This window comes from Balaenoptera borealis, assembly GCF_965194805.1.
Source record: "Balaenoptera borealis genome assembly, chromosome: 8".
NCBI lineage: Eukaryota > Metazoa > Chordata > Mammalia > Artiodactyla > Balaenopteridae > Balaenoptera > Balaenoptera borealis.
In genome coordinates, this window is record NC_138865.1 from 103,081,908 (window position 1) to 103,109,756 (window position 27,849).

Here is a 27,849-nt window from a genome sequence, read left to right on the forward strand (position 1 = left end):
CCCCCAAAGGGGGCCTCTGGGTCCCTCGGAGTGAAAGAGCTCTGTAGTGGTAGTTCAGCAGAACCCTTCAGGCTCATGTGCAATACAGACCCCCACGGCCAAATTCTAGGGAGTCGGAGGTGGCAGGACAACTCCTCCACCATCCCTTCTACACCCCTGACAGTGAGTCAGGGATGAGGGCCTTTGGGCTGGTTCGCCTCGATGCATAACCATAGCAACTTGCGTATTTGTCCGAATTCCCTGCCCTGATCTGTCTTCCCCACTGCTCTGTTCCCAGGAATTAAGTAATATGTGTTTAATAAGTATTTTTTAATGGCTGATTGAATCATCTAAGGGTCCAGTAGTAGAAAAGTAGAAGACTTGAAAATCACAGTTGCCTTTACTCAGAGTCACTATTTGCCATAAACAAAACTGAAGAGCTTCTTAAAACAAGTCATTACAGGGGAAAAGCAAGAACAAGTGTCACTGGTCGCCTTTGAAGGAGGCCAGGGAACTGACGCATTGTTCTGAACACTGGTAATTAGAAGGGCAGAATCAAGCGTTTCTCCTGTCTTTCCCACGTGAACGAGGCCTTGGTAACCAAATAGTTGATGAGGGCAAGTTTCACTTTATAGAAGATTTCCCGCAAATAAATGCAGAAGGAATGCTAGCATTAGGACACTACCACTCTGTCACCCCCAATGAAAGCCTGGATCAAGGCAACGACGACCATCAGGGGTCCTTAACACCACAAATGAGAGACCAGCAGGCCGTTTACACCTCCTGAAGGCACCACCTATGATGGGCTCTTGCCAAAAAAAATCCCTACCGGCACAGAGCTCATGATCTGGGGGGAAATAAACAGACGACAACAACTTGAAAACGCCTCTGCCTCTAACTGGGCCAAACACAGGACACAGAGAAGACAACGGGACACATGAAGAAATATTAGAGAGTGTATCAGCAAACCGCAGAGTGTGGGAGACTCTACAGGACAGAAACCGGTTTCCTTAACAAATAAATTACAAGGAAGAAAGAGATCTGCCCAAGAATGCAAACAGAAAGGCAGGGTGGGGAGGTGGTGCACAGAGACTTGAAAAGGCACATCGACCGCATACAATATCTGAGCCGTGTTTGGATCCTGATTCGAACAAACCAAAATAAACAAGCCATTTATGAGACAGAGTGGGAGACGTGAACGCTGACTGGACGTTGGTTGATATTAAGGAATTGGTGTTAAGTTTTAGGTATGCTGAGAGTATGGTTATCTTTAAGAGAGATTCCTTACCTTTAGACATACACACTAAAATATTTGGGGGTAAATGATTTGAAGCCTGAAATTTGCTTCAGAATACTCCAGTAGGGTGAGAGGAGGAACAGGTGAGGCCATAGATGAAAAAGGTTGCCAGGGGCTGGACGATGGGTCCACGGGGGTTCGTTATACTATTTTCTCTCTTGTATATGTTTTGAGTTTTTCAAGCAGGAGGAGTTAAAAACAAACAAACACGGCCTACCCTTGCAGCATGAGTGCAATCACTGCTTTTTTGAGCCAAGGGCTTGGGACTGTCCCCATTGCAGGGGACCCCTGACCGAGCCCCAAGGCCCCCCACCCCGACCAGCCTCCAACCCAGACCAACAGGTGCCTTGGTGTAGAAATAAGTCGGGCTTACCTGGAGCTGATGGACCAGCTTGGTGGCTTGTTCAGGCGTCTGAAATTCTCGGGGTACCCTGGTGGTGGGGTGAGTAGGAGGGGGGTCCTCTCCCGGGCAGACTTCTCCGCTGCTTGACAGCAACTCCCGCACAATCTCGGCAGGTGACTTGAAGATCAGTGGCCTGGCAGGGCCCTCAGGCAGCCTGCTGTGGTTCCTGGCTTTGGGGGGGCGGTAACACTCATCTTTGGGGAACTTCACCCGGGGTCCCACCTTGGAGAAATCAGGGAGCGGGTAGTTCAGCCGCCCCTGGCCGTACTTGGGGGCATCAGAAGATGAGTGACCAGCCAGAGTGGCTCCCGGCCTGGGCGGTGGCCTGTCCTGTCGAGCTGGCCTAGGTGGAGGCTTCAGGGGGCTGATGGAGCCGGTGAATCGGGAAGGGAGCGGCTTAGGTGATATCCGTGTCCGCTTCCAGGATTGGTCCCCGGGCTGAGGGCACGAGAGGCTGGTGGTTTCTCTCCTCCATCTATCTGCAGGACACTGGACGCTCTGGGCTGGAGGGGCTGAGGACTCCTGGAATTCCGTGGCCGTCGCCAGAGTAACGCTTCCTCCAGTTCTATCGTTCGGGTTTAGGAGGTGGTGACTGGAGCTCTGGGGTGAAGTTTCTGCCAGGGCAGCGGGCGCGGGGCCATCAGTCTCTCCCTCCCAGGTAGAATCCAGGCTGCCACTGCGGGGGTTGAGGCTTACAGTTCCACTGCTCCATGACCTGGCAGAGCTGAAGTCAACAGTTGGGTTGACCTCAGAATGTTCTGGAAGTTTGTCTCCACTGGCTTGTTCGTCAGAAGCCACCCAGCCTGTGGGCTGACCCCAGCCCAGAGCCATGGGGCTGGTGTCCCCATTGCCCCCCGAGCTGAGATCAGTCTCATACCCCAACCTTGGGGAGCTCTCTCCAGCTTCCTGGACCTCAGGGCCTCCCACGGCCTCATCTGCCTCCTCTTCAGTCATGGCCAGTTGAGGATCCTGCTGGGGGGGCCAGCTGAGTGGCAAGTTGGAACTCTCTGGGCTGTCCACATCCTCTGCTTCAAACTCTGGAAAGACAGGTCGTTGCTTAGTATACGCCAGGTCTGGACTCGCTGTGTCACATTACCTAGGCCATCTCACCCCTCTGGGCTTTCATTGCCTCATCACATGGTGACGGCAAGAAGCCCAGCGATCCCCCCATAGGGCCGAATACTTTTCGAACATCTCCTCTAGTTGTCTCAAAGGTCCTCCAAACTCAATCCTCAAACCTGGTTGTCCCCCTAGCGTTTCCTGTCTCAGCAAATGGAAACATCATCCCACCCAACTGCACAAGCCAGAAACCTGGGAGGCATCTTTGCCATCTCCCTCCCCCTATCCCCCACAATCCAATCTGTCACCTGGTCCTGTCCCGATTACCTCCTATGGTGCTCTCAAACTCACCTGCTGCTCTAGAGTCCAGAACCAGCAGGTTTGCCCAAGTCTACATCCTCTCTTGCCTGGACCACTGCAGCAGCCACCTAATCATCTCAATCCTCACTCTTATTCTCCACATGAAAACGTTCACTGTCTTCCTGTTGTTCCCAGGAGAGAGCTGAACCTTTAATATGGTCCTAAGGTCCCTGTCTCCACCCCCCATTAGCTCTCCTGCTCCATCTCTTTCCATGGTTCCCCTCAGTCTCTCCCTGCTCTAGCCATGCCACATCCTCTCCTACCACAGGGCCTTTGTACATGCTGATCCCTCTGCTAGGGTCCTCTCTCCCTCCCTTTGTCTAGTTAACTCCTATTTGTCCTTCGTACATTAACTCAACCTTGACCGCATCAAGGAAGCCTTCTCTGATCTCTCTAACTTAGGTCAAAAGCTCTCTTTTATAGGCTTTCATATGACTGAATACCTCTACTTTGAAATATTTATTACAGCTTCAGTTTTCCATTTATTTATGTGATTCTTTCATTAATATTTTCCTCCCCCGCTACACCGTAGGCTTCATGTGGGCAAGGATGCTCTCTGTTTTTATTTATTATTGTATTTGCAGAGGAGGTGCTCAATATTTGTTGACTGAAAAGAAAGAAGAAAGGAGGACAATAAGGCATGCAAAGCTCCCAGAAAATGGATAGTTGTTATAATTATTAGATAGTAAGTGCTCAAGAAATATCCATTCAGCCATCCCACTCACCCATCCACCCACTCACCCATCCAACACCCACTCACCCATTGATCCAACCATCCATCCTTTCAATCGTCCATCCATCCACCCACTCACCCACCCATCACCCACTCACCTACCTATCCATCCAGCTATCACTTATCCATCCATCTGTCCATCCACCTATCTGCCTATCCACCTACCCATTCATCCATCCACCTGTGCATCATCCGTGCAGTCAGCGCTTATGGAGCACCTCCTCTGTCCTAGACCCTGTGTCAGCCTCTGGCACAGATCCAAAGTTTCATGAGATACAGTCTGGGTACCACCAAGCACAGACTCTCTGCTCTGGCCAGATGCACCTTTGTCATAATCCTTACATCACTCTTTGCTTCCCCATGCTCTTTCCCCTACCCTTGGCACCTCTACATCTTTCATCTCCTCAAAATCTCCTTCAGCGAGTCTCTCTTGTTTACAGCAGCGTACTTGAAGCCCAGAGAGGTTAAGTAACTTGCCAAAGATCATGCAGTGGTTCAGAGCAGTCCTGGACTTAGAAACAAGGTCCCAGCTATGCAGACAAGTTAGTCTCCGCTGATGGGGGTCATGCAGTGGGATGAAGAGATCGGGCTTTGGAACCGGGCAGACCTGGCTTCAATCCTGGCTCTTCTGATGCCTCATAGGGCACCATGAACAAATAGCTGACCTCTGTGGCAACCTTTACTCTACCTGGAGGCTATTCTCTCCTACCTGGAAGAAGGTGGTGAGGAAAGGTGGAGATATGGCTTGCGCCCTGCCCAGCCCTTTGCCTGGCACACAGTAAGGGCACAGGACATGGCAGCAGCTGTTACATTACAGCAGGGGGTTACCATGTGACCTCAGGAAGAGACGCCTCTGCCCTTTCATCCCAGTGCATCCCTGTCACCATTCCCTAAGGAGAGCTCGGAAAAGGCTCCTGAGTGGGTAGCTGTGGGCAAACCCCACTTTAAACAGACCTGGCATGAGGAACTTGGGGTCACTGCACAATCTACTATCAGCCTGACGGCTTCTCTGACATCTACGGGGGCCCGCCTGATTCCAGAATCCTAAAACAGGGGCGTTTCATTCATATTCGAATGCAATAATCACTATGTAATCAAGCTCAAAGGTATTATTACTCCCATTTCACAGATGGGGAAACCAAGATTCAGAGAGGAGAAGGGACTTGTTGAGCCAAGCTGGGAATTTAGTCTCAGTTGTTCTTGATGCAAAGAAAACAGTTATTTTAGAAAACAAGGGAAGCCATCATTCTCGTTGCTAAATGGGATTTTAAAAAATCGTAGAAATGGGCAGAACCCCTGGACCAAGCAATTTAAAATATCAAGGTTATTATCAAATTAAGTGTGCAAAGATATACTAATGACATATCTCTGCATTATTTATAATAGCAAAAACTGAGAAACTACCTAAATGCCCAGCAGTAAGAGGACTGGCCCAAGAAATTACAGAATATCCACACCACGGAATTCCTACGCAGACATTAGAAATGACTTGTGGAAGAATATTTGATAAGCTGGGAAAGCGTTCATGTCTATTAAGTTACAAAAAAGCAAGTTACAATAAAGTTTGTAGAATACTGTTCCATATTCATACTACATTTATATATATATATATATATATATATATATACACACACACACACACACACACACACACACATATGAAAGACAGCAGCTATCTGGATAATAAGTAATTTTTAGTTTTTTCTCCTTTGGCTTATATTTTCTGATTTTTCTGCAATGAACAGTATTGTTTATATAATTTAAATCTTAAAAAAAGTTTAAATTGTAGGCTTCGTAGATTTTAACTTAAAAAAATTTTGAAACTCTCTCTATTCCTGCCTCCTGCCAGAAGGGGCGAATGTTTCGGGGACACCACTGTGGGATTGCAGGGGAGTCGGTCTCACCCTCTTCTGCAGACTCTCCTGATTCAGGATCTGGGCGCCCATCAGGCTGTGAGTCCGGGCCCCACTCCAGTGGCTGTAGGCACTGCTGGGCCAGGCGGAAGTCCTCCAGGAGCTCAGGGCTGGTGGCACTGGGAAAGGGTGCCTCTTCTACCAAGCTGCATGCGCCACTCCCATCAGCATCCTTTCCCTTTTCAGCCCAGGCCCAGCGCCTCCGCCGGGGCCCTTTTCCCAGGCCTGACTCGGCCCAGTGGACCTCCGTCCCGGAGCTGGCCATTGGGCCTGGCCTGAGTTTCACCTGGGCCCCTTCATCTTCAGGAGATGGAGCTGCCCCTATGGGCACCAGAGTTCCCGCCGGCTCCTCTCAGCACCAGCCATCCTGCCTGTGGCCTGTCGGGGACACAATCAAATGGAGAGGTATTAATCCTTGAATTCCCTCCTTTCTTCAGAAGCAGAAATTACCAGCAGGAACTCTGGAGTCAGAAGCCCTGGTTCAGCTCCTGGCTCCACCTCTTTGAAGCTGCATGACCTTGGCCAAATCACTCCACCTTGGATTTCTTCATCAGTAAAACTGGGGTAATAATTCCTCTCTCTCTAAGAGTTTTATAAAATTACCTGAGATATGGAATGAGGAGGCCAGCGGCCGGCACACAGCAGGTGTCCCATGTGTGCTGGTGCCTGTTACCATGTGCCAGGCTCCACACGTGGGCGCCAGGGCACAGGCCCTGCTCACATGAGAACTGAGGGCCCAGGAGGAAGCAGACAATCAACCGGCAACTAGAGATCAAAGTGAGAGCGATGGGAAAGCACGGGGAGGGGCCCTGGGGGCCCAGGGCAGGCCCAGGAAGTCAGGATAAGTCCCATTTAGAGGCGACGCCCTCTGGGAACCTTCCTGACCTGCTCTTGGGTAAGATTTCAGATCGTGAGTGGGGGACCGGTGAAAAGAGCATTCCAGTATCCAAAATAATTGAAAACAGGTACTCAAACGAATACGTGTACACGCACTTCCCTAGCAGCACTATTTGCAATCGCCAAAAGGTGGAAACGACCCAGATGTCTATCAGTGGATGGATGGACAAACAAGTTGTGGTCTATCCACACAGTGGAATATCATCCAGCCACTAAAAGGAGTGAAGCACTGACACATGCTACAAGGATGAATCTCAAAAACGTGATGCTAAGTGAAAGAAGCCAGACACAAAAGGTCACATACTGTATGATTCTATCTGTACGGAATATCCACCATAGGTAAATCCATAGAGACAGAAAGCTGACTAGTGCTTTAGCTGGGGGAGTGGGGAGAGGGGAGTGACTGCTTGAATGGGCACAGGCGTCCTTTTGGGGTGATGAAAATGTTTTGGAACTAGATAGAGGTGGTGCTTGCACAACTTTATAAGTATACTAAATGTCACTGAATTGTTCATTTTAAAATGGTTAAATTTTATGTTATATGAATTTCATCTCAATTAAAAAAAAATTTTCAGGCAGGGGTTCCATCAAGTACCAAGGCCTGGAGGCAAGAGGGGGCGACATGTAAGTGGTTTCCCGATGGCTGTGCTAGTGGGGGCAGGAGCTGGGGCTCTGATTGCAGAGAGTGTGGGCATGCAGACCACGGGAGAGCACGTCGAGGTGCAGTTAGAAGTTTCTCTCTGGCTGCCTGGGGAGAATGAACCAGAGGGAGAGCCTGGTTGCACAGGGACCTGTGGCACAGGAAGGATGGCTGCAGAAGGGCTCCTCCCTGCCTGCCTTCTGTCCTCTCCTCCTTTCCCTCTCTCCCTTCTCTCCCTCCCATCTCCTCTCCCCTCCCGCTATGGCCAACACCCCCAAGCGCTTCCTCTGAGCCCTGGAAACACAAGGTTGACAGAGCAGCGGCATGGTCCCACCCAAGGAGCTCATGCAAAGCACCCACTCTACGGGCAGGAAAACTGAGGCCCAGAGAGCAGAGGGTCCTTGGCTGAAGCCGCACATGGGTCGGGACAAGGCTGGCATGAGAGGTTACCTTGCAGCTCAGGTCCCGGCTCTTCCCTCCGTGCTGTGGAGACAATGAGAATAACTCCAGGCCTCCCAGGACAGACACGCCCTGTGTTTGTCCCTGCAGCCTCGTGTGCGACTGGGTCTTGGTCAGAGCCTTGGTTCATACCGTTGGGAAAAGTCAGCAGGCAACTATTTCTGGATAGAGAGTCCCCCAGGGATTGGCTGCCACCTTCTCAAGGGCTGGGGTAGGAACGGGGACTAACATTGTCCCCACTCTGGTCTCAGGGGCCTCACCCTCTTCCCCCGACACAATCTTCCTCCCTCCTCCCTGAATTTCCCCCAGATCACCCTGTAAGCCTCCGCATGACCCCGCCACATATGCTGGGCCCTCGCTGTGCCACCCAGGCTAGAAGCTTTACTGCCTGTTCTCGATCTGCCCTCACCCCAAACAGGTAAGTAGGTCATAGGAAAACTATTCTTCAAATGAGAAAACTAAAACTTAGCATGGAATAGTTACTTGACCAAGATCACCCAGCTGGTTAGTGACAGCAAGATTTGGAACTGTCGATTTTGGCCCAGTGAGTGGTCTCCAGTGTTTTTTTTTTTTTTTTAATCACACAACTCATCATTAAAAATATATTTGCTCATATACCTAACATGTATTTCTTATAACATCACCTGCATGCATTCTCACACGAATATATTACGTGTTAGAAAAAATATATCTAAAATTGAATTTTTAAAAAGATCTAATAGAAAATAAATATTTTAAAAGGAAGTTCTAATGCTTGCTTTCCACACCCTCTCGGGGCGCCTGTACCCCTCTTGGAAATCCGTGCCAGCTTGAGTGCTCTTAAGAATCCTCTAAGAATGCAGATCCCTAAGGTCAACCTGAAGGGACGGGGCCCAGGAGTCCGCATTTTAAACCAGCGCCCCAGGCAAGGCCCACCCTTTGACCTTGACTAGGCCTTCCGGACCCTGCCACGATGGCAGGTGTGGAAGGTGCTAAAAGCCTTTGCTTTTCTCTTTCTGAAACCTCCGCCAAGGAAGTGGCTGGGGGAGGCGTGTGGGTTTTTTTGACTTCTAAAGGGCTTTTTTCTAGCCGTGCCACAGAGCAGCCCGTCCAATCACAGAGGCCTCGGGTGCACAAAGAGGAACATCCTGTCTCCTGGGATGACTCAGTCATTGCAGAAATCTCACTGTGACCAGGGAAAGCCACTGGTTGGAGGCAGCTGCGGTCACTGGCTGGAGTTTTGCACATGTTCCCCAGGCCCCCAAACTTGTGAGCCTCTCATGAGCAAAAGCTCTGCATTTTGTGCACGCCACAGCCCGGGGTGCCGTGGAGTCCAGGACCAGTCGGTCAGCCAGTCAGTCAACAAACACACACGAGTGCCAAGCACGCGCTGACCTCACGCTGGGGTGAGGACGCCTGCTCACTGGGCCGCTGTGAAAGAGAAGCAGGCAGGGTGTCTGGAGACCAGCTTCTAGCCCTGGTGCTGCTCCACCGTGAACTGCTGGGCTTAGGTTTTCCTCACTGTAAGATGGAGAAAATGCCACCTGCTCTCGCAACCATGGGGAGCGGCGCCCTGTTAGGGTGGGCTGGGAGGTAGGGGAAGGGGCTAAGTGAACTTTGAGGTTCCTGGTTGACTTGTTGGCTTCTGAGGACCACAGACTCCAAACAGTTAACCCCCTCCTCCTCCCTGAGGTCCCACTTCAGAGTAACAAAGATATATATTGAGCACCCAGTGGGTGCAAATTAAGAAAACCTATGATCTCCTACTGTGTGCCAAGCACCACACAAGACTTGAGGAATAAAGACCTGAGTAAAAGCGTGCCAAAATTTCAGATGGGGGATGGTACAGAAGGATTACTGTCGAAGGAAGCATTAAGCTGGGCCTTAGAGACAAAGAGGATTTGGGGGAGAAGAATGAGGAAGGGCATTCCAGGCAGAGGGAACAGCACAGGCAAAGGCACAGAGGTCTGAAAGTACGAACAGAACTAGACAGAGAGCTATGGCAGGGGTCCCTGAATGGCGGCCAAAGACAGGGTGGTTCTAGACAGCCTTCTCGAGGGCACAGGGCTGCTCCCGAGGGGCAGTGGGGTTGGGTGAAGGCCCAGTGGGGTTGGGAGGCTGAGCCCAGGAGAGCCCCGTGAGCACTAAGCCCCCTCAAGGGCTGGGCTGTCCCCGTGGGACTGCTTTCTCCAGGGCTCAGGGGCCCTGCCAGCCCTGGAGAAACTAGCCCCCCAAGGAGGCACCACCCACTCCCCGTCCTTTTGTACATCTCCTCCCTCCATCCACACCACCTCTGCCGCTGGCTCTCTCGAGGTTCTGCGAGACCCTTGTGGTCTCTTTGTCCCCTTCCCGAGTGGCTCAGCCACCCCCAGGGGGCTTCTCTGCCCCCAGGTCCAAAAGTGGAGACCCTTCCCTTTATGGCTCAATCCCCAGGTTCTCCTCTGCCAACTTCAGCAACGCAGCCCACCTCTGCTTCCTCATGCCCTCCCAAGCCCCTCACTCTCCAGCAGAGCTCTATGAGGCACCACCCCCCCTTGCTCCCACCCAGTCCCTGACATCTCCCAGATGTGGAAACTGAGCTGCAGAGAGGTGGCCGCCTTTCACAAGACCTCGCAGCCTGGAAGTGTGGCCAGGAATTGAAATCCAGGGCTTGTGACTCCGAAACCAAGTCCATCAGACTTGGTGGGGCGGCGAGAGGAAGGGGAAGGAAGACCCCTTACCAAGTGGCTGGGCCCCTCCAGAAAGGCTGGGCTTTTGAGCTCAGAGCCCCATACTCGGCAGCCCTCCCTGAGCAGCTGGCAGGGCACAGACCTACTGTTCTCAAGGGGTTCCCGCCAGCCGTGTAGAAACCAGTTCCCGCCAGCCGTGTAGCACAGCCACTTCCCCCTCTGGACGTACCCTGCCCCCAGCTCTCTCGGCGGCAGCAGAGGCCGAGGAGAAAGAGGAAAGATGCCCCTTGCTGCTGCGGACTCTTGTCCCGCCAGCCTGAAGGGCCGGGCTGGGTCTGCCGGCCCATCCTTGGCTCCTCTCCTTGTCCTTACTCGGCAGAAGGGGCCACTCTTTAGTGGGGACCCCCTGCTGCCTCCTGGCTGCTCCTCACCCGTGCTGATGTCTGAAGCCCCTTAGCAGCCCCTGGGGCTAACTCGCCACGTGCAGATGAGGACACCCCGGGCACAGAGAGGGACCAGCACTTGCCCAAGTTCACAGAGATCAGAATCAGAGCTTTGGCTGGGATCCAGCATGCTGAGGCTTGAGGAAATGCCCCCCCAAAATCCACCCTTGCCCTGGGCGCCGGGCTCCTCTAAGCCAGAGAGAAGTAATACAGCTGCCACAGCTGCAACTTCCTGGCTGGGCTGGTCCAGCCGCCCGGACTGTCCCAGAGAGCCTGTGACTGGCCCGTCCAGGGGGAAGGCGGCTCCCCCAACCCCCGCCCTCCTCGGTTCCCTCACCTCTCTCGGGCTCCGCCACCATCCTGCTGGCCCAGGCTCAGGGGACCTGCATGTGGAGTCTTTGTTCCAAACCTGGGGAGCCCCCTGCCTCCATGGCGCCCTGGCCCGCCTCCAGGCCGCTCTGCCAGCCCCAGTCGCTGCTCACAGACTAGCATCGCTCCCCACCTCTCCCCGCCCCTGCTGCGGCTGAGGCCGCCTCGCCTCGGCAGGAAGCGCCCAGCCTGATTTCCTACAAGTGTTTGTCAGAAGGAGGGGGTTTGTCTGCGTGCAGAGTGAGAGGGAGCAGAAGGAGCTTAACCCCTTGCAGGCCCTCTGCAGGTCGGCACCACTCAGGAGAGGACTCATAGAAGCTTCCAGTGTCAGAACTTGGGACCATCTCAGCCAAAGTACAGACCAGGGACAATAAAGCCCAGAGAAGGTCAGAGGCTTGGCCAAGGTCACACAGCATGCTGAGCCTGGAAGGAGGTCTCCAGCAGCCTCAACCCTTTGAGGGTCTTCTCCGTAGCCCCCACCATCCAGGGCATGAACTTGATCGAGGATCCCTCTCTCACTAGGGCAGTGCCCGTCTGTACAATGGGAGCCCAGACTGGATGCTTGCTTGGCACCCTTCCAGCTCTGACTCTCTGTCCCGTCTGCCAATATGCGACTAAACACCTCAGGGAGGCTGCAATGATTCCTGCCATCCCACCCACTGTCCTCACCCCAAACTGGGCCTGTAATTAGAGTGGGATTTTCCAGGCGGCATGGAGGCGGGGAATTGGCTGACTGAACTGAATTTCAATGGCAGGGCACAAGACAGGCCAAGCCCTGGCTCCACTCTAGTGGAGACACAGACAATAAACAAACATGGAGAGAAACAGAGTGGGTGAGATGGGTTGCTTTTGGTAATACTGATGCCTAGGTTCACCCAGACTCATAGACTCAGTCTTTGGGCATCAGCGATTTTTTTTTTTCTTTCAGCCCTGCCATACAGCACGAGGGATCTTAGTTCCCCGACCAGGGATCGAACCCGTGCCCCCTGCATTGGGAGCACAGAGTCTTAACCACTGGACCACAAGGGAAGTCCCCATCAGCGATTTTAAAGTGTCCCAGGTGACTGGGATGTGTGGCCCTGGTAGACAATCTGTGGGTCAGAGAGTAACGGGTTGGGGCAAAGAGTTTGGGGATGGCCAGGAAGATCTCTGTGAGAAGGTGGCATTCAAACAAGGCACCAGAAGGAAGAGATGGGCAGGAACAAGCCACAAGAAGGGCTGAAGGCAGAGTATTCTGGAAGGGCAAGTGCAAAGGGCAAGGTGGGAACCAGCGGGGCTTTCCCTGAGAACGGCAAGTGTGTGTGCCCCGAGCAGAGTGAGCCAAGACGGAGAGGCAGGAGCAGGGCAGAGGGGTGTCCCGTCCCTGCACGTTGTGGCTCCCGACTCTGGCCCCGCCCAGGATCCAGGGATTCTGATTCAGGCAACAAAAAGAAAAAGGAGAAAATTTGGCCTCTGTATTGTCCAAAAAGCCCTCCAGGTAATTCTGGTGAGCAGCCAGGTTTGGGAACCACCCGTGTAGGAGAGAAAAATGCATTTTACAGTCAATGCAGACCTGGGTTCAAATCCCAGCCCCACCTCTTGCTAACTCTGCGACGTTTGAGGCTTCACCTCTCCAAGCCTCAGTTTCTTCATTTCTATAACAGGGATAAGAAGAGTAGCCACCCCACAGCACTGCTGCCAAGACCCAATGAGGTAACACTTACAAAGTGCAGAGCCGGGGGTCTGGAACACGAACTAATGAATGAATGAATGAATGAATACTCCCAAGGTCAGTTTGTGAGTATCTGGCAAAGCTAGAACCGGCGGCCCTCATCCCAGTTATCCCCCATCCCCTTCCCTGCCTTTTACCCTCATCTGGGTGGTGGGACTCTACCCGCAGCCCAGCCAAACGTGCAACAGAGCCAGACCCTAATGAGGCCCCTCCCTGCCAGTTCTGGTGACCATGTGGGCCATTGTGTGAGGGGCGGGCTCCCCTGACACCCCGTCACTCACTCACCCTCCCTCCCTGGCCATTAACCCAGGCAGCACTGCCATCAACGCCAGGTGGCTGCTGATGCCAGGCACGCCCCATGGCCCCTGGATAACCCCGAACCCAACTTAGCAGCAGCTGCCAAACCCCAAGGGAAACAGCCTCCTGTGCACGCTGTTCCATCTCCTTGACACCCACTTCTTACCAACCCTCCTCCCTGCCTTGGCTTGTGTGGTGCCCCCTGCCGGCACACCATCTCCACCCACGGCCAAATTCTATCAATACTTGACCAAATTGAGCTCATTCATTATACTGCTACCCTCAAACCCACCCTTCCCCATGCAGCTTGGCCCATCTTTCACTCAAGTGCACAAGCCAGAACCGACCATCATCCTGGATACTCCCCTCTCCCTTACATCCCCAAACCAATCCATCATCAACTCCTATTGATTTTATTTCCTCAATCTCACCAGAATCCATCCCATCTCTGCATCCCCACGTGGCCTTCTGCAACGGCCTCTCCTGGAAAGCTCTTAGGTCCCTCCAATCCATTCCTCACCCTGCACCAAGGGTTCTTTCCAAAATGGAAGTGTCCAAACACGGCCCTTCTGTGCTTAAAACACTATGCTAGTTGCCCACTGCTCTGAGAAAGAAGATGAAACTCCACACCCTGGCCACCGCTCTAGTCTCTTTGCCCTCAGCATGCTCGGGCAATACGGGGCTCCTTGGTGTCCCTGGGACAAATACCTGGTGCTTGCCCTCATCACCCAACCCCAATTCTTCTCCCTGGTAACTTGCAGGCAGCTTACAGATCCCAGCCCCATGTGCCCTCCTCAGGGACTTGCCATTTGGAATTAGATGTTAGGTCTGTCTGCCTGACCACTGGAGCTCTGTGAAGTGTCCCATTACATCCCCGTGCCCAGCACAGGCCCTGGCACACAGGAGAAGCAGAGTGAACACATGCTGGATGATCTACTGAATCTAGTCAGTCGCCCCAGCCTGGCTTGCAGCCCTCACATCAATCCAGTGAGGGTGATGTGACATCCCCATTTTACAGGTAGGTAAACAGAGGCCCCGAGAGCTGCAGCAACTTGCCCATAGTCACAAAGCTGGTGAGTGCTGCTGTAGATTCAGACACAAAAAGACCCGAGTCTTTAACGACCATGCTTGGTGCTCACACCGTGTAGCCTGTGGAGATTATTAATAACCTGGGCACCAGAAAATCGGGAGTGGAGTTTATTACCAACAAATTGCAATTCACTAAGCCAATGTTCTAACTTTATAAGGAGGCTCTGGTTCCTCACAGAGCCTTTCAGTTTTCTAAAGTGCTTTCTCATCCTTCATAGCACTAGATGCTTGAGAATCACTTTGGGAAGGAGGCAGGACAGGGGTATGATTCCATTGTACAGGTCAGCAAACTGAGGCCCAGAGATGGGGAAGAGATTAGTTCCTGGTCACCCAGGAGAAACAAAAGAGCAAACAAAACACCTTGGCCCCTACTGCCAGGGCTCGAGTACTTCCATCAGAAGCATGCCTGGAGCACTGCGGCTGCACAAGCCTGCCAGTCCTCACCACAGGAGCCCAGTAAGCCCTTGGCCATTTGTTCCCCCAGCCCCTGGGTCATGATGCTCTAACACCGTGGTGGCCATTTCTCACCCACTTTCCCACTGCCCACCCTCCCTGCTCCCTCCCTCCACAGTCATTCTTAAGCCCCACCTAAGTGGGGAAGGTGAATCTCTTTCTTAAAGTCTTCCCGCGCCTCCCAGGACACGGTTCAGGACCGGGATGGGCATTGCTAGCTGATGTGATGAGGCCTGGACAGTCACTCCTTCATATGATGTCCTGAGGTCCAGGGGGTACAGTGGAGCCACCAGGCTTCTCAGCCATCCTGGGGGAAACCAGGGGCTGGCGACTTCAGGATTCATGGGGGCTGAAGGCGGTTATTTCACCCTCTGCCCCTCCTTGAGCTCCTGATATCTCCCTTCCCTGGGGAAGAAATGAAAACCCATCCCAAGGTCACCCACTCCTTCCTGCCCAGGTCGCTGAATTTACCCCCATAGTTAAAATCCACAGGGATGTGGGGGTGAGGAAGCAGGGGAGGATTTCAGGAGTGAACCCAGAAGAACCTACGGAAGCCTGGCTTGGGAAGTGGAGACCCAAGTTCCAGCCTGAGTGATGCTGGACAAAAGCTTTTCCCTCTCGTAGCTTTGGAGCCTTGAGGCTTAATGAGATTCTCTCTGAGGTTATCAGAAGTGACCTTCTAGCATAAAATCTCCTGGGTTCTTGATTCCACTTGCCCACACAGGCAGAAACACTGTGCTGCTGGGAGGCTGCGGGGAGCAGGTGTTCAGGGCACATGGGCTTCGTGAATAATCAGAGGCCTCCAGGTTCTCTCTTGAAAGCTGTGTGGCCTCAGGCAAGTCACTTAACCTCTCTGAACTCCAGATTCCTCATCTGTAAAATGGGGCTTTACAGGATCCTTGGTCAATGAGGCTATGTACCTAAAGCCCTGGCCAGTGCCCAATTGGCACAGAGCTCATGAATAAATGACTTTGGCTATATTCATGAAATGCCCATATGGCCTGTTCCCTGCAGGACTGAGTTTAATTTTCCTGGCTCTCCTAATATCAGCCACAGCTCAAGCTTTGAGTCCTTTACACAAAAGGGGACGGCCAGCCCTCCCAACCCGGTGGAGAGAAATGCTGGCATATCCCAGTGATTCTTCTCCCTGTGGCCCCCAAACCAGGTCTGGGGGTCACTGACCCAGCTAGAAACTGTGTTTCCACCTTGAATCGTTAAGGATGGGAGGAAACAGGCCTTCCTCAGCCAGCTGAAACATGGGTTATGAGGAGGGTGTGGTCATACTGAGGAAAACACACTCATGCTCACACACTCGCACACACACACACCCACACTCTCAAATTTATGTTCCATGGAAAGAATCAAACAAAAAAACCGTGCATGTGATGGGAACGCATTGCTAACAGCAAAACTTTATTGCGTGCCTATTATGTAAAGGCCCTTCCATGGATTAGAAGCTCATTATTTAATCCTCATACCAATCCAAGGAGGTAGGAATTATTATGCCCATTTCACAGGAGAGTAAGATGGGTTTGAATCAGGCTGTCTGAAACCAGACACTACAATCTTAATCACTTTGCGACTGAATCTTACAGTAGGTGGAAAGGTTGGAAACAACCTCGATGTCCAATAACAGAGGACCATTAAAATAAATGATGATATTTCCACTCAAAGGACTATTATGCAGTGATTAACAGTCATACTGTAGAAGACAATAAAGTGATGTAAAAAATTGTGATATGTTAAGTGAACAAGCCAGTTATAAAATAATGTGTATCCAGTGTGAGTCCGTTAAAGAAAAACACAGTAAAATGTGGAGAAAGAGAAGGGAAAGAGGAAGGGAAAAAGAGAGAGAGTTCCTCCAAAATGTTTACAATAATTACTATTAGGTAGAAAACTAAGGCAAGTTTACTCTTTTTCCTTATGTGTGTTTTCTAAAAATAACAGTTGTTTTAAAAATAAGAGGGCTTCCCTGGTGGCGCAGTGGTTGAGAATCTGCCTGCTAATGCAGGGGACACGGGTTCGAGCCCTGGTCTGGGAAGATCCCACATGCCGCGGAGCAACTAGGCCCGTGAGCCACAACTACTGAGCCTGCGTGTCTGGAGCCTGTGCTCCGCAACAAGAGAGGCCGCGACAGTGAGAGGCCCGCGCACCGCGATGAAGAGTGGCCCCCGCTTGCCACAACTAGAGAAAGCCCTCGCACAGAAACGAAGACCCAACACAGCCAAAAATAAATAAATAAATAAAAATAAAAATAAAAAATAAGAGGAAAATGAACATTTACTATTCTTAAAAGAACAAAGCAAAACAAACAAAAGCCACTGCTGCACGTCTGTGCAGGGCTTCATTCTGATGAGACCTTGGGCCTGGCCCTCCTCGGTTTCCCGCCTATGAAAGTTGGGAAGAGTGGTTGGGCTCTCTGAGGGCTTTGGCAGCTCTGACATTCTGTGACATTCTGTATCCCCATCCCACAACTTCTCTCTTCCTCTTTTTAGACTCTGACACCATGTGCTTTTTCACACGGCACATATAGCCATTATACAACATGTAGGATTATGTGAAGATCACAAAAAAGGAAAGGAAGCAATCCCTGCCTTAGCCACTCTTAACATCTTGGGACATGGCATGTGTTATCTGATTGGAGCCTCATAATCGGGCATTTAACAGATGAGAAAAGGCTCAGAGAGGTTACACAACTTGCCCAAAGTCACACAGCACATTAGGGGCAGAGTTGGATCTGCACCCACAAGTAAAGCATTACCCTCCGAATGAATCCCTGATTGAGGGGTGGGGGGCTGAGTGCAGCCTCCTGAACCCTGAGGTCCCTCCCGGTCCTTGGTCCTTGGCTGTGGTCCCAAGACTGAGAAGACTCACAGCTGGGCATCCAACTCTGGCTTTGCTCACTGGTCCCTCCCCCACAATAGGCTCAGCTTGGAGTGGGGGGTGGGAGGAATGCTGGCAAGGATCCAGGGGGCTGGTACAAGACCACCACTGAGAGCAGGGGGGGTCTCTCTCTGCAGCCGAGCTGGAGTTTGGCTGACACTTGGCAAGGAAGATCAGAGCCAATATGGGACTGTAGGCTGGAATGCAGGAGGGACTGAGAAAGCAAAAATGTGAGGGTTTGGGGGCAGAGAGGCCTGGGTCCAAATCTGGTGGTTCTGACCTTAGATATGTTTCCTAACATATGTTCTATATCCTCATCTACAGCCTGAGGGTAACACTGTCCTCAGGGACATGCTTGTAAAGTAATGGTATAGTGTTTGCCAGTCTTAGCACACAGGAGGTGCTCAGAAAACCAGGGGTGCTGTTTGTTAGTCTCCTCCTGGCTCCCCTGATCAACCGGGGCCTCTTCCCGGCCACCATGCCCCCAACTCATCCTCCAATCCCTTCAGGACATGCTGCTGGATAAATCTTAGAGCATCATTCTGACCAAGCCTTTCCCTGCTTAAAGACCATCAAATTGGGCTCTTGTCACTTTCAGGTTAAAGGCTAGACATTTTGGCCTGGAATTCAACAACCTGTTCCCAAGTCAGAAGGCTGCTGCCCTACACAACTCACACCACAGGTTAGGAGCCTCATCTCATAAAAGTTTCCTTCCAAAATCCCACACTTCAGGGGAGCTGTAGTGGGGTGCAGGCCTTTTGGCCTGGCTCCCCTTGGTCTTCCTGTACCACCAGGAACCCTCCAACTTCTGGCTGCCATGCAGAGCAAGGCTCGTCTTCCATCACCCAACACCCTTCACAGGCAGCTCTCTTATTAGACCAAAGAAAGAGAGAAAGAAAGAAAGAAAGAGAGAGAGAGGGAGAGAAGGAAAGGAAGGAAGGAAGAAAGGTAGGAAGGGAGAAAGGAAGAAAAAGAAAAAGCTCTGAATGTGGCATTTACTAATTTCTATAATGTAAATACCCTTATTATGGTCAGTTTCAAGCTACCAACACAATATCACTGAACACAGCCCTGGGAAGAGATGCACACAATCAGCTCTCATCAGATGACACACCCCTGCAAATCCCAAAGTAATAACCGACTAATCCCAGTGAAGAGCTGTGTGACCTCAGATGAGTGACTTAACCTCTCTGAATCTCAAGCTTCTCATTTGTAAAATGAAAACAACAATAGCACCCATCTTATGGCAATGATGTGAACACTAGGTGATCAACAACAATGTACTGAGTACCTACTATGTGTAGGGCTCTGTCCTAGGCACTGGGAGGGTGACTGGGGACAAGATGGACAAGAGCTCCTGCCCTCCCAGACCTCACTCGATGCAGTAAAACCCCTGGCATAGTGGCTGGAATATAGCATTCCGTAACCATTAGCTATTATTATCAACGGTATTATTGTTGTTATGCCTTCCTTTCTGTGGGCCTCAGTTTCCTCATCTCCAAACTTAAAATGTAGCCTAAAAACTTTCTATGATGCCACCTCACTTGAGCCTTAAAGTGGCATTACCATTCCCATTTTACAGAGGGGAAAACTGAGGCACTCAGAACTGAAGCCAGGCTGAGGATTCAATCCAAGTTCTTCTAACTCTCAGTCTCCAGATCTGTCCCACCTCCTGGACTGAGGAAACATAAAAAGGACCTGAAATTCAGCTGGTGACTCAGCTGGATGCTTAAAAAATAGTCTTTCTTCTCCACTTCATGGGGGTAAATTGAAATGTCCTTTGTGTGCACCAGTTTCCAAAACACCCTCTCAGCATGACAGCCACAGTGCCGGGACCATTCCCAGTCTCTCTGGAAACGCTGGCACTTCTGGCGGACTCTGCAGGCTGATGAGAGCTGATGAAACCCCCTTGCAAGAAACAACCCAAATCACATGTTGCAAATGCAAACCACTGGACTTTGGGTCTTTGCCTAAAGTCCTCACATGGGCACCTTCTCCCTCTTTCTGAAGAACTGAGACCGCCCTTGGGAATAAACCCAAATAATCCTCCAAAGACCATGGGGTCCATCCCCTATTGGTAAGTAAGCCAGACGTAGGCCCCATCAAATGGATAGGTAGAAATTCTGTTTCTTGACAAAACAAAACCAACAGTCAAAAAATAAAACCCACCAACTCCAAAGGAGGTGCCTCGAAATTTCGCTTTGGAAGTCCCTATATGTATCTAACCTCAGTCCTTCATGCTTCAGTTTCAGTCATTTCCTTTCCTTCTGTTCTAGAGGGCAGAAACAATGTCTCTTTTCACTGCAGCCAATCTCAGCTTCTCTTCTCAGCTCCAAAACAGCCCAGGTTTGTTATCAGCAATTTTCCTTTCCAACTTTCTTACTGAGAAGCAGAAGCTTTCCAAACGTAGGTAACGATCCGCTCCAACCTGTCATTTCTTTCAACAAAAGCCAGGGAAAGGAACAGGGAAGAGTCTTGTCCAAAGTCGCGCAGCAAGAAGGCTCTGGCTCTGCCTGTGCCAGACCCATCACACAGGGGAGAGGCCAGCTCGGCGGCCGCCCCGCTGCGCGCCCCTGGGCAAGTCTCAGACCCTCTTTGGGCCTTAGTCTCCCCATCTTCGTACCAAGAGAGGCTGGCCTTATTCCTGCAGTTCGTTCCAGTTCCTACCACTGTCGGAGCTGCCCACCCTCATGCTGGCCCTTGCTCTACCTCCGTACCCCTGCCAAAAAGAGGAAAAGAAACTTGCGTTAGGCGTCCGGGGAGGGCGCGCGGCTCCGAGTTGTCAGGCTGCGCAGGTTGTTGCCGGGTGAGCGAATATCACACAAATCCCAGGACAGAGAAGTCCCACCTCCCCGGTAACCACAGCTACCCGGGCCACACCTCCAACCCAAACACAGCCCGAGGCCCAGCCAAGGACCACCTCCGGATTCCCTCGGGACCCCTCCCCTCCCGGTGACCAGCCCCAGCTGGAAAGAGAGAGAGAGAGAGACAGAGAGAGATAGAGAGAAAGCAAACTCCCCCATTGCGCGGAGGTGGAAACTGAGGCCAGAGGGTAGAGACTGCGCAACCCGTAGGCCGGCGGCGTTTGGACTCGGATCCTGATAGCCCGTCCAGGGCTCCCTCCTATTCCCGGGGCGGCGATCCGTCTCCTTCCCGTGCTCAGGGGTTTCCACGTGGGAGAGGCCGAAAGCTGCGCAGTCCCTGTGGATCGGAGCCCACCCATGCTGTCCACTCTCCCTCCCCATTCCGCCGACGGAGAAACTGAGACCCTGCGAGAGGCCAAGACCCGCCCCAGACCCACCGCGAACCCCTCCCCGCGTCTCACCTGCTGGCCGCCACGGCGCGCGGGTGGTTTCCCGGAGTTGAGCGGCAAACAAAGGCCTCCAATCCGGGCGCGGGGCGGGGCGGCGATATTTTGCATAATCCCGGAGGCCGGCCTGTGACGGCCAGGGCGAGGCCCTGGGAGGCGGGGCCTCTGGAAGCTCCACCAATCGAAGAAAGGCGACAGCCCACGTTCCGCCCCGAGGGGTTCGGACGTAGATCCAGGCTCCAGGACTGAAAATCTCAAATCTGGGAGATTGCGTGTCCTTCTGGAACGCGCCCAGTGGCAGACGGGAGGCCTGGAGTTAAGACATTTGTGCAGGGTCGCACAGAGCCACAGTGAGTGAGAAACCATAAACTTTGATAGCCAAAACTACTGCTTCATAGCAGTAGTAATAAACTTTTCTGGAGCACTTACATGTCAGGCACTGTTGTAAACTCTTACTATGCTCGATCGTCTCGTAAAAGGTAAGTGGGTATTATCACTACCCGCCAAGTGTATTCTACTCAAAACCATCATTAGACAAGTGGGCAAACGCAGGCCTGGAGAGAGATGAGAACTTGCCCTAGGTCCTGCAGTGAGAACAGCACAGAAATAATCCATTGTAAAGTGAAAGCGCACCGTGAAGGGTGGCAGTGTAAGGCGTCAAACTGGCCTAGGCTCTCGCCCTAGTTCTGCCAGCGGCTGCCACTGAACTTCAGGTAAATGGGATTCTTAACTCTCACCTCACAGGATTGCTGAGGGGAGTAAATAAATATGCATAGCACCAGGCCTATAAGAAATAAATCAATGACACTAATTTAAAGGGCTCCTGGACCAATCTTATTTCACAGAGGGGAGGGGGTGGAATAGGCCCAAAGACAGGAGGTGACTTGCCCAAGGTCTGGCATCCAGCTGTGTTGCAGCCCAGTTCTCTTTCCTCGTGGCAGAAAGCTCTTCCCCGTTCCCCAGGTTACCACTGGGTCCCTACACACCCACACCCTCTCCAGCGTTTATTGTTTGTAGATTTTTAAAAATATTTATTTATTTGTTTTTATTTTTGGCTGTGTTGGGTCTTCGTTGCTGTGTGCAGGCTTTCTCTAGTTGCGGTGAGCGGGGACTACTCTTCCTTGCCGTGCACAGGCTTCTCATTGTCGTGGCTTCTCTGCTTGTTGCAGAGCACGGGCTCTAGGTGCGCGGGCTTCAGTAGTTGTGGCACGTGGGCTCAGTAGCTCCGTGGCATGTGAGATCTTCCCGGGCCAGGGCTTGAACCCGTGTCCCTTGCATTGGTAGGCAGGTTCTTAACCACTGTGCCACCAGGGAAGCCCTGTCTGTAGATTTTTGATGATGGCCATTCTGACCAGTGTGAGGTGATACCTCATTGTAGTTTTGGTTTGCATTTCTCTAATAATTAGTGATGTTGAGCATCTTTTCATGTGCCTCTTGGCCATCTGTATGTCCTCTTTGGTGAAATGTCTATTTAGATCTTCCCCCCATTTTTTTTAATGGGTTGTTTGTTTTTTTGATATTGAGCTCCATGAGCTGTTTGTATATTTTGGAGATTAATCCTTTGTCTGTTGCTTCATTTGCAAAAAGGAATGAAATTGGGTCATTTGTAGAGATGTGGATGGACCTAGAGTCTGTCATACAGAGTGAAGTAAACCAGAAAGAGAAAAACAAATATCGTATATTAACACATATATGTGGAATCTAGAAAAATGGTACAGATGAACCTATTTGTAGGGCAGGAATAGAGACACAGACGTAGAGAACGGACATGTGGACACGTGGGGGGGAAGGGGAGGGTGGGACGAATTGGGAGATTAGGTTTGACATAAATACACTACCGTGTGTAAAATAGATAGCTAGTGGGAACTTGCTGTATAGCACAGGGAGCTCAGCTTGGTGCTCTGTGATGACCTAGATTGGGGGGAAGTGGGGGAAAGAGGTCCAAGAGGGAGGGGATATATGTATACATATAGCTGATTCATTTCATTGTACAGCAGAAACTAACACAACATTGTAAAGCAATTTTACTCCAATTAAAAAAAATCATAGAAATGAACTTATTTACAAAACAGAAATAGATTCATAGACATTGAAAACAAACTTATGGTTACCAAAGAGGAAAGGGGGGGAGGGATAAATTAGGAGTTTGGGAGTAACAGATACACACCACTATCTATAAAATGAACAACAAGGACCTACTGTATAGCACAGGGAACTATATTCAATCTTGTAATAAAAAAGAATCTGAAAAAGAATATATATATATATATGTTTACATAACTGAAGCACTTTGCTGTACACCTGAAACTAACACAACATTGTAAATCAACTATACTTCAATTAAAAAATAAAAAGAGATAAATAAATACGGTGATGAAAAAAAAAGATGAGAAATCTGAGGCTCAGAGAAGTTAAGTGACTTGCCCGAGATCACACAGCCAGGAAGTGGTGGATGTAGAATTTGAGTCCAAATGTCAGACTCTGAGGTGTGGACTCTTTGAGGTGTGCCCTGTTCTCTGTCCTTGCGATCCTCACAGTGGTCTACTCCATCCCTCATCCTGCTTTCTTCCAAGCAGAGAGGGTGCCAAGTGATTTGAAGGCCAACTCGGCACTTGCTTGGGCAGGCCCTGTTGCAAACCAAAAACTTGCCCTCTTCCGCCTTCTCCTTCATCTAGCAGCAGACCCTGAAACTGTCTAGTCATACCTTCCGCCTGCCCCCAGTTCCGGCATTATGAGTAAAGATGTTGTGGCCAGGTGGACCTCTGGCCCCTCCCTCTCCCAATATCCAAGCTGCCTTAGCCCATTGTTTTAGGTCCCTTCAAAGGCAACAGGACAGGACACATGCTTATCTTGGGGCTTCACGTTGTGAACCTCAGGTAGCCGTGGGTCCAAATTTGTCCACTACCACTCATAAGGTATGCAACTTGGGACAAGTAACTTGGCCTTTCTAAGCCCACTTGCAAAGGAATTTTTTTAAGCTTAAAGTTCTACTGGGAGGGGAACCCTCATACCCAATGGCCTACAGCCCCGGAGTCAGACCCAGGAATTTCAGAACCAACAGTTCCAGAAACTCATTCTTGTCCTTTTTTCAGAGGACAAACTTGGAACGGTGGGCAGCAGCTGCCGGGAGCTCCCTGACCCCTGGGGTTGGATGGAGTGGGGAGATGGCTGGTACAAGACACGGAAGTCACGACCTGTCCTGGCGTTCATAGGGCAGGCCAGTAACTGGCCTGAAATTCACACAGCAAGTCAGTAATAGATGAAAACCTCTTGATTCAGAACAGATGCACAAGGACTTGGGCCTGGAAAAGATGTGGTGTTTATAAGGTCAGACGGCTCCTTTGTTCACCAGCATCCCAACTGCAATCGTCTCCCTGGGGCTGACTCGGAGCCTGGAGTCTGAGCCCACACACAGCATCCCAGCCTCCATCAGAAGCAAGTAGCAGTGTCCCCATTGTATTTATTTCCTGTGGCTACTGTAACGAATTACCACCAGTTCACGGTTCAAAACAACACTAATTTGTTCTTACAAAGAGAGGTCCGAAGCCCAAAATCAGTTCCACCTCGCTGAAGTCCAGGTGTTGGCAGGGCAGGTTCCGTCTGCAGGCTCTCAGGGAGAGTCCACTTCCTTGCCTTTTTCAGCTTCTAAGTGGCCACCTGTATTCCTGGGCTCATGGTCCCTTCCTCCATCTTTGAACTGCATCCCTCCAACCTCTGCTTCCATCATCACAACACCTTTTCCTCTGCTGTGCCAGATCTCCCTCTGCCCTCCTCTTATAAGGACCCTTGTGATTACATCGGGTCCACCCAGATAATCCAGGATAACCTCCCCATCTAAATGCCTTAATCACATCTCCCTTTGCCATATAGGTAACACTCACACGCAAGAGGAATCTGGCTATCTTTGGGAGCCATTACTCAGCCAACCACACCCATTTTCTGCATTGGGAACTAGGGTTCAGAAAGGTGAGATCACCTGCCCGTGACCGCACAGGAGTTGGAGTCTGATGCCAGGAGATCTGGGGCCTGACAAAGCCCTCTTGCAGCCAGATGAGGGTTATTCCCTGCAGCGGTACTAGGGCTGGAGAGGAGCATACAGAGTCCCCTTGGAGGGGCTGGGGCTTTGGGGGATACTGGCTGCTTTAGAGGTCAAGTGGAATCCAGGGCTCTGGCCTCAGGTGGTCTCCCTAAGCTGAGGAGGGGACAGGAGCAGCTAAGAGCCAGATCTGGTACAAGTCTGGGGAATCAACTGCCCCCAACCCACTTCTGGCAGACCCCTGGACACAGGGCTGGACAAAGCAGGACTTCTCAAAGTGTTCTTGCACCAGAGACAGACTGGGGATGAAGGAAATGGGCACTAGGGCTGGCAGCGGGGCTGTGTAGCAGACCATTTTTTGGCCCCCACCCCTCCCCGCTCCCTCCATGGGTTTTTGCTTCTAACACCCACTGCCCTTGGCTCCTGGACCAGCTTGGTGTGCACAGATAGAGGGTGGGAAGTGATTGGGAATTCACTGCCTCTCTCCTCTACCCCAGACCTTGTCCAAAGACTGACAGCTTGAAAGCCCTGTCCCCTTTCCCTGAGTGGGGACAACTCTAGGCCAAGCTTACACTCCAGTGTCCCCCGTGGGGTCAGGCTGCCACTGTCCTCCCAGGACTTTGCCTGTAATCACATCCTGCTTGGCTTCCTCACCTTCCCTTCTGATTCCCCCATTGCTATACTGGACTCTCTGCCACACTTCCTTAATGAATCACCTGAACACACATCCTCATCTCAGAGTCAGTTTCTGGGACCCGCCCTGAGATAGGCCACCTCTCTGTGTTTTAAAACATTCATGCACATTGTGCATTCTGCCTCATAACATAAATGTGCACTTAAAATATCACTATGTAAGTTTCAGGGGTACAGCGTTATAGTTTAACAACTATATATGCCTGTGCATTTTGATCTAAAAATATCTGTAAATCACCTTCAAGGAAGGTGTTCCAAAGATGTGGCTGTGGCTCCAGTGCCCCTGCGTACCTGCTGTGTGACCCAGATTGAGCCAAGGGGGGGCAGGGAAAATGTGATATTCTGGGTGCCTCCATCTGTCCTACCATCCCCTCTCCACGTCAAGCAATCAAAACGCCAGCCACACAGGCAGGCCACATAGCACGCTGGGTCCTAGTCTTGTTCAGATCTCTTTATTGAAAAATTAAAGTCATAAGCTCTGTATATAAATACACTGACGACGCTGGTCACCTGCAAGGCCTCTGGGATAGGCTAGGGGTGTGGTGGGAAGCTGGGGTCCTGGGGTCCCCAGGGGTGTGGGATGGAAATAAATAATAAATACCATGGAGGATGAGGAGCTAGGAGGAACGGGGGTGTGAATGGGGGGGGTGCTCGATGCTTATTTGTGGCACTGAAGGTCCTGCAAGATGCCGCCCTGGCTGGGGGCTGTGTCTACGGATTCTCATGTCACTTCACTCCAGACAAAAGCTCGGGCATCTGGGGATGGGCCAGGTCCTAGCTGGCCGGAGTGCAGCAGGGCCTCCACCCAACCCAGAGTTCCAGGCCCTGGGAGGCCTCAGGTGAAGACATAAGCACTCTGCCCTTCCCCTTAGTTTCTTCCCTTCCTGAGGTTTCATGCTTATACTGAGTGCTTACTGTGTACTGGGCATTGCACCAGACCCCGACCTGACCTTCTGTTTGCCTTGCCCAGCTCTTTCTTCCCGGTTCTGGTCCAGTGGGCCAGGAAGGAGTGGAGGGATGTCTTCCTGCTACCCTGGCCATGCAGCCCCGGCCCCTGAAGGAGCTCAATAGTGCCAGGAGGGAGGAAGGACCAGGGCCAGGGGCTGGGCAGCGGTGGGAGGCCCCCGGGCGTTGGCCCCTAGAGCATCACATTGAACTCGGTGACCAGAAAGTCAACGTAGTCACGCTCCTTGCTCTTGAAGGCCTCCGCGATGATGCGTGCGGCCTCCCGGTGCTCCTTGCCCCGCAGCGTCACCCCGTTCACTTCCAGGATCACGTGGCCCACCTTGAGCTGCCCACAGTTGTGGGCTGAGCCGCCTCGCTGCAGGAGTGAGACACAGGGCACGAGCACATGGGGTGCCTGAGGGCTAGGCCAGCCTGGCCCTGACCACCCACCAGGGTAGGCCTGCCACTGCCAGCCACGCAGCCACAATCTGGTGTCCACTGCCCTGATTAGGAAAACTGAGGCTCAGCGAGAGCAAAGGTGGTATGAGCCTGGGTCTGCCCTTGGGTGCTGGGTCATCCCTGGGCATGGCAAACCCCTGGGCATGCTGAGAGGGGGACCTTCAGGGGTAGGGAGACGCGGTCAGGCAGGTCCCTGGGGACGTACCTGAATCGTGACGATCCTAGGCAGGGGCTGGCGGGTGTTGGCGCCGCCCTCGATGGCGATGCCCAGGGTGGCTGCACTTTTCTTCACGCGGACCAGGGTGGAGGTGGGCTCCAGGAGTCCGGGCTGCAGGTGTGAGAAAGGAAACCAGTGACAGGCCTCCTGGGTGGATGGGCCTGGCCTGGGGGCTGGACCAGCCACGACAGGCCTCTGGGTCAGCAGGGCGCAGACTCCAGCCCCGGGTCGGGAGCCTGCAGTGTGCTAGCACTAAGCGCAGCACTTGGTGTTCTCGGCTCTCTAATTCTGAGGCTCGGGAGGTTAAGGGGCTGGCCCAAGGCTGCCCGGGGGGTGACACCAGGACTTGAACGCAGGCCGACTGCCTCGCCACCACATCATGTCAGAACTGAGCTTAAAGATCCTTGAGGCCCACCTTGAGCACCTGGCTTGTCTGTGTCAGTGGCCAAGGGAGGGCCTTCAGACTGAAGACAGCGGTCTTTCCAGACACCCACACCCCTCCAGTGACGGGGGGCTCACTACCTCCCCTGTGGTTACTTGTCGAGTTGACCCCTGC

The 27,849-nt window shown here is 51.9% G+C and overlaps 2 protein-coding genes across 5 annotated transcripts in view; both read right to left on the bottom strand.

Annotated features, from left to right (window-relative positions):
* Positions 1 to 20,520, bottom strand: part of AKNA (AT-hook transcription factor) — a 52,533-nt gene extending 32,013 nt beyond the window's left edge. The window contains exons 1-3 of the mRNA XM_082403756.1: positions 20,380 to 20,520; positions 5,736 to 6,122; positions 1,650 to 2,716 (exon numbers count right to left, since the gene is read on the bottom strand). Coding sequence (XP_082259882.1) covers positions 1,650 to 2,716; positions 5,736 to 6,009 — 1,341 coding nt within the window. The 5' untranslated portion in view covers positions 6,010 to 6,122; positions 20,380 to 20,520. The remainder of the gene's footprint in view (positions 1 to 1,649; positions 2,717 to 5,735; positions 6,123 to 20,379) is intronic.
* A 5,588-nt stretch (positions 20,521 to 26,108) lies between these two features.
* The window catches only part of WHRN (whirlin), a 92,055-nt gene continuing 90,314 nt past the window's right edge, over positions 26,109 to 27,849 (bottom strand). For all 4 annotated transcript variants that reach the window (XM_082403902.1, XM_082403901.1, XM_082403900.1 and 1 more), the window contains 2 exons: positions 27,282 to 27,404; positions 26,109 to 26,993 (listed from right to left, as the gene is read on the bottom strand). In XM_082403902.1, the coding sequence (XP_082260028.1) occupies positions 26,811 to 26,993; positions 27,282 to 27,404 (306 nt within the window). In that variant the 3' untranslated portion in view covers positions 26,109 to 26,810. The remainder of the gene's footprint in view (positions 26,994 to 27,281; positions 27,405 to 27,849) is intronic.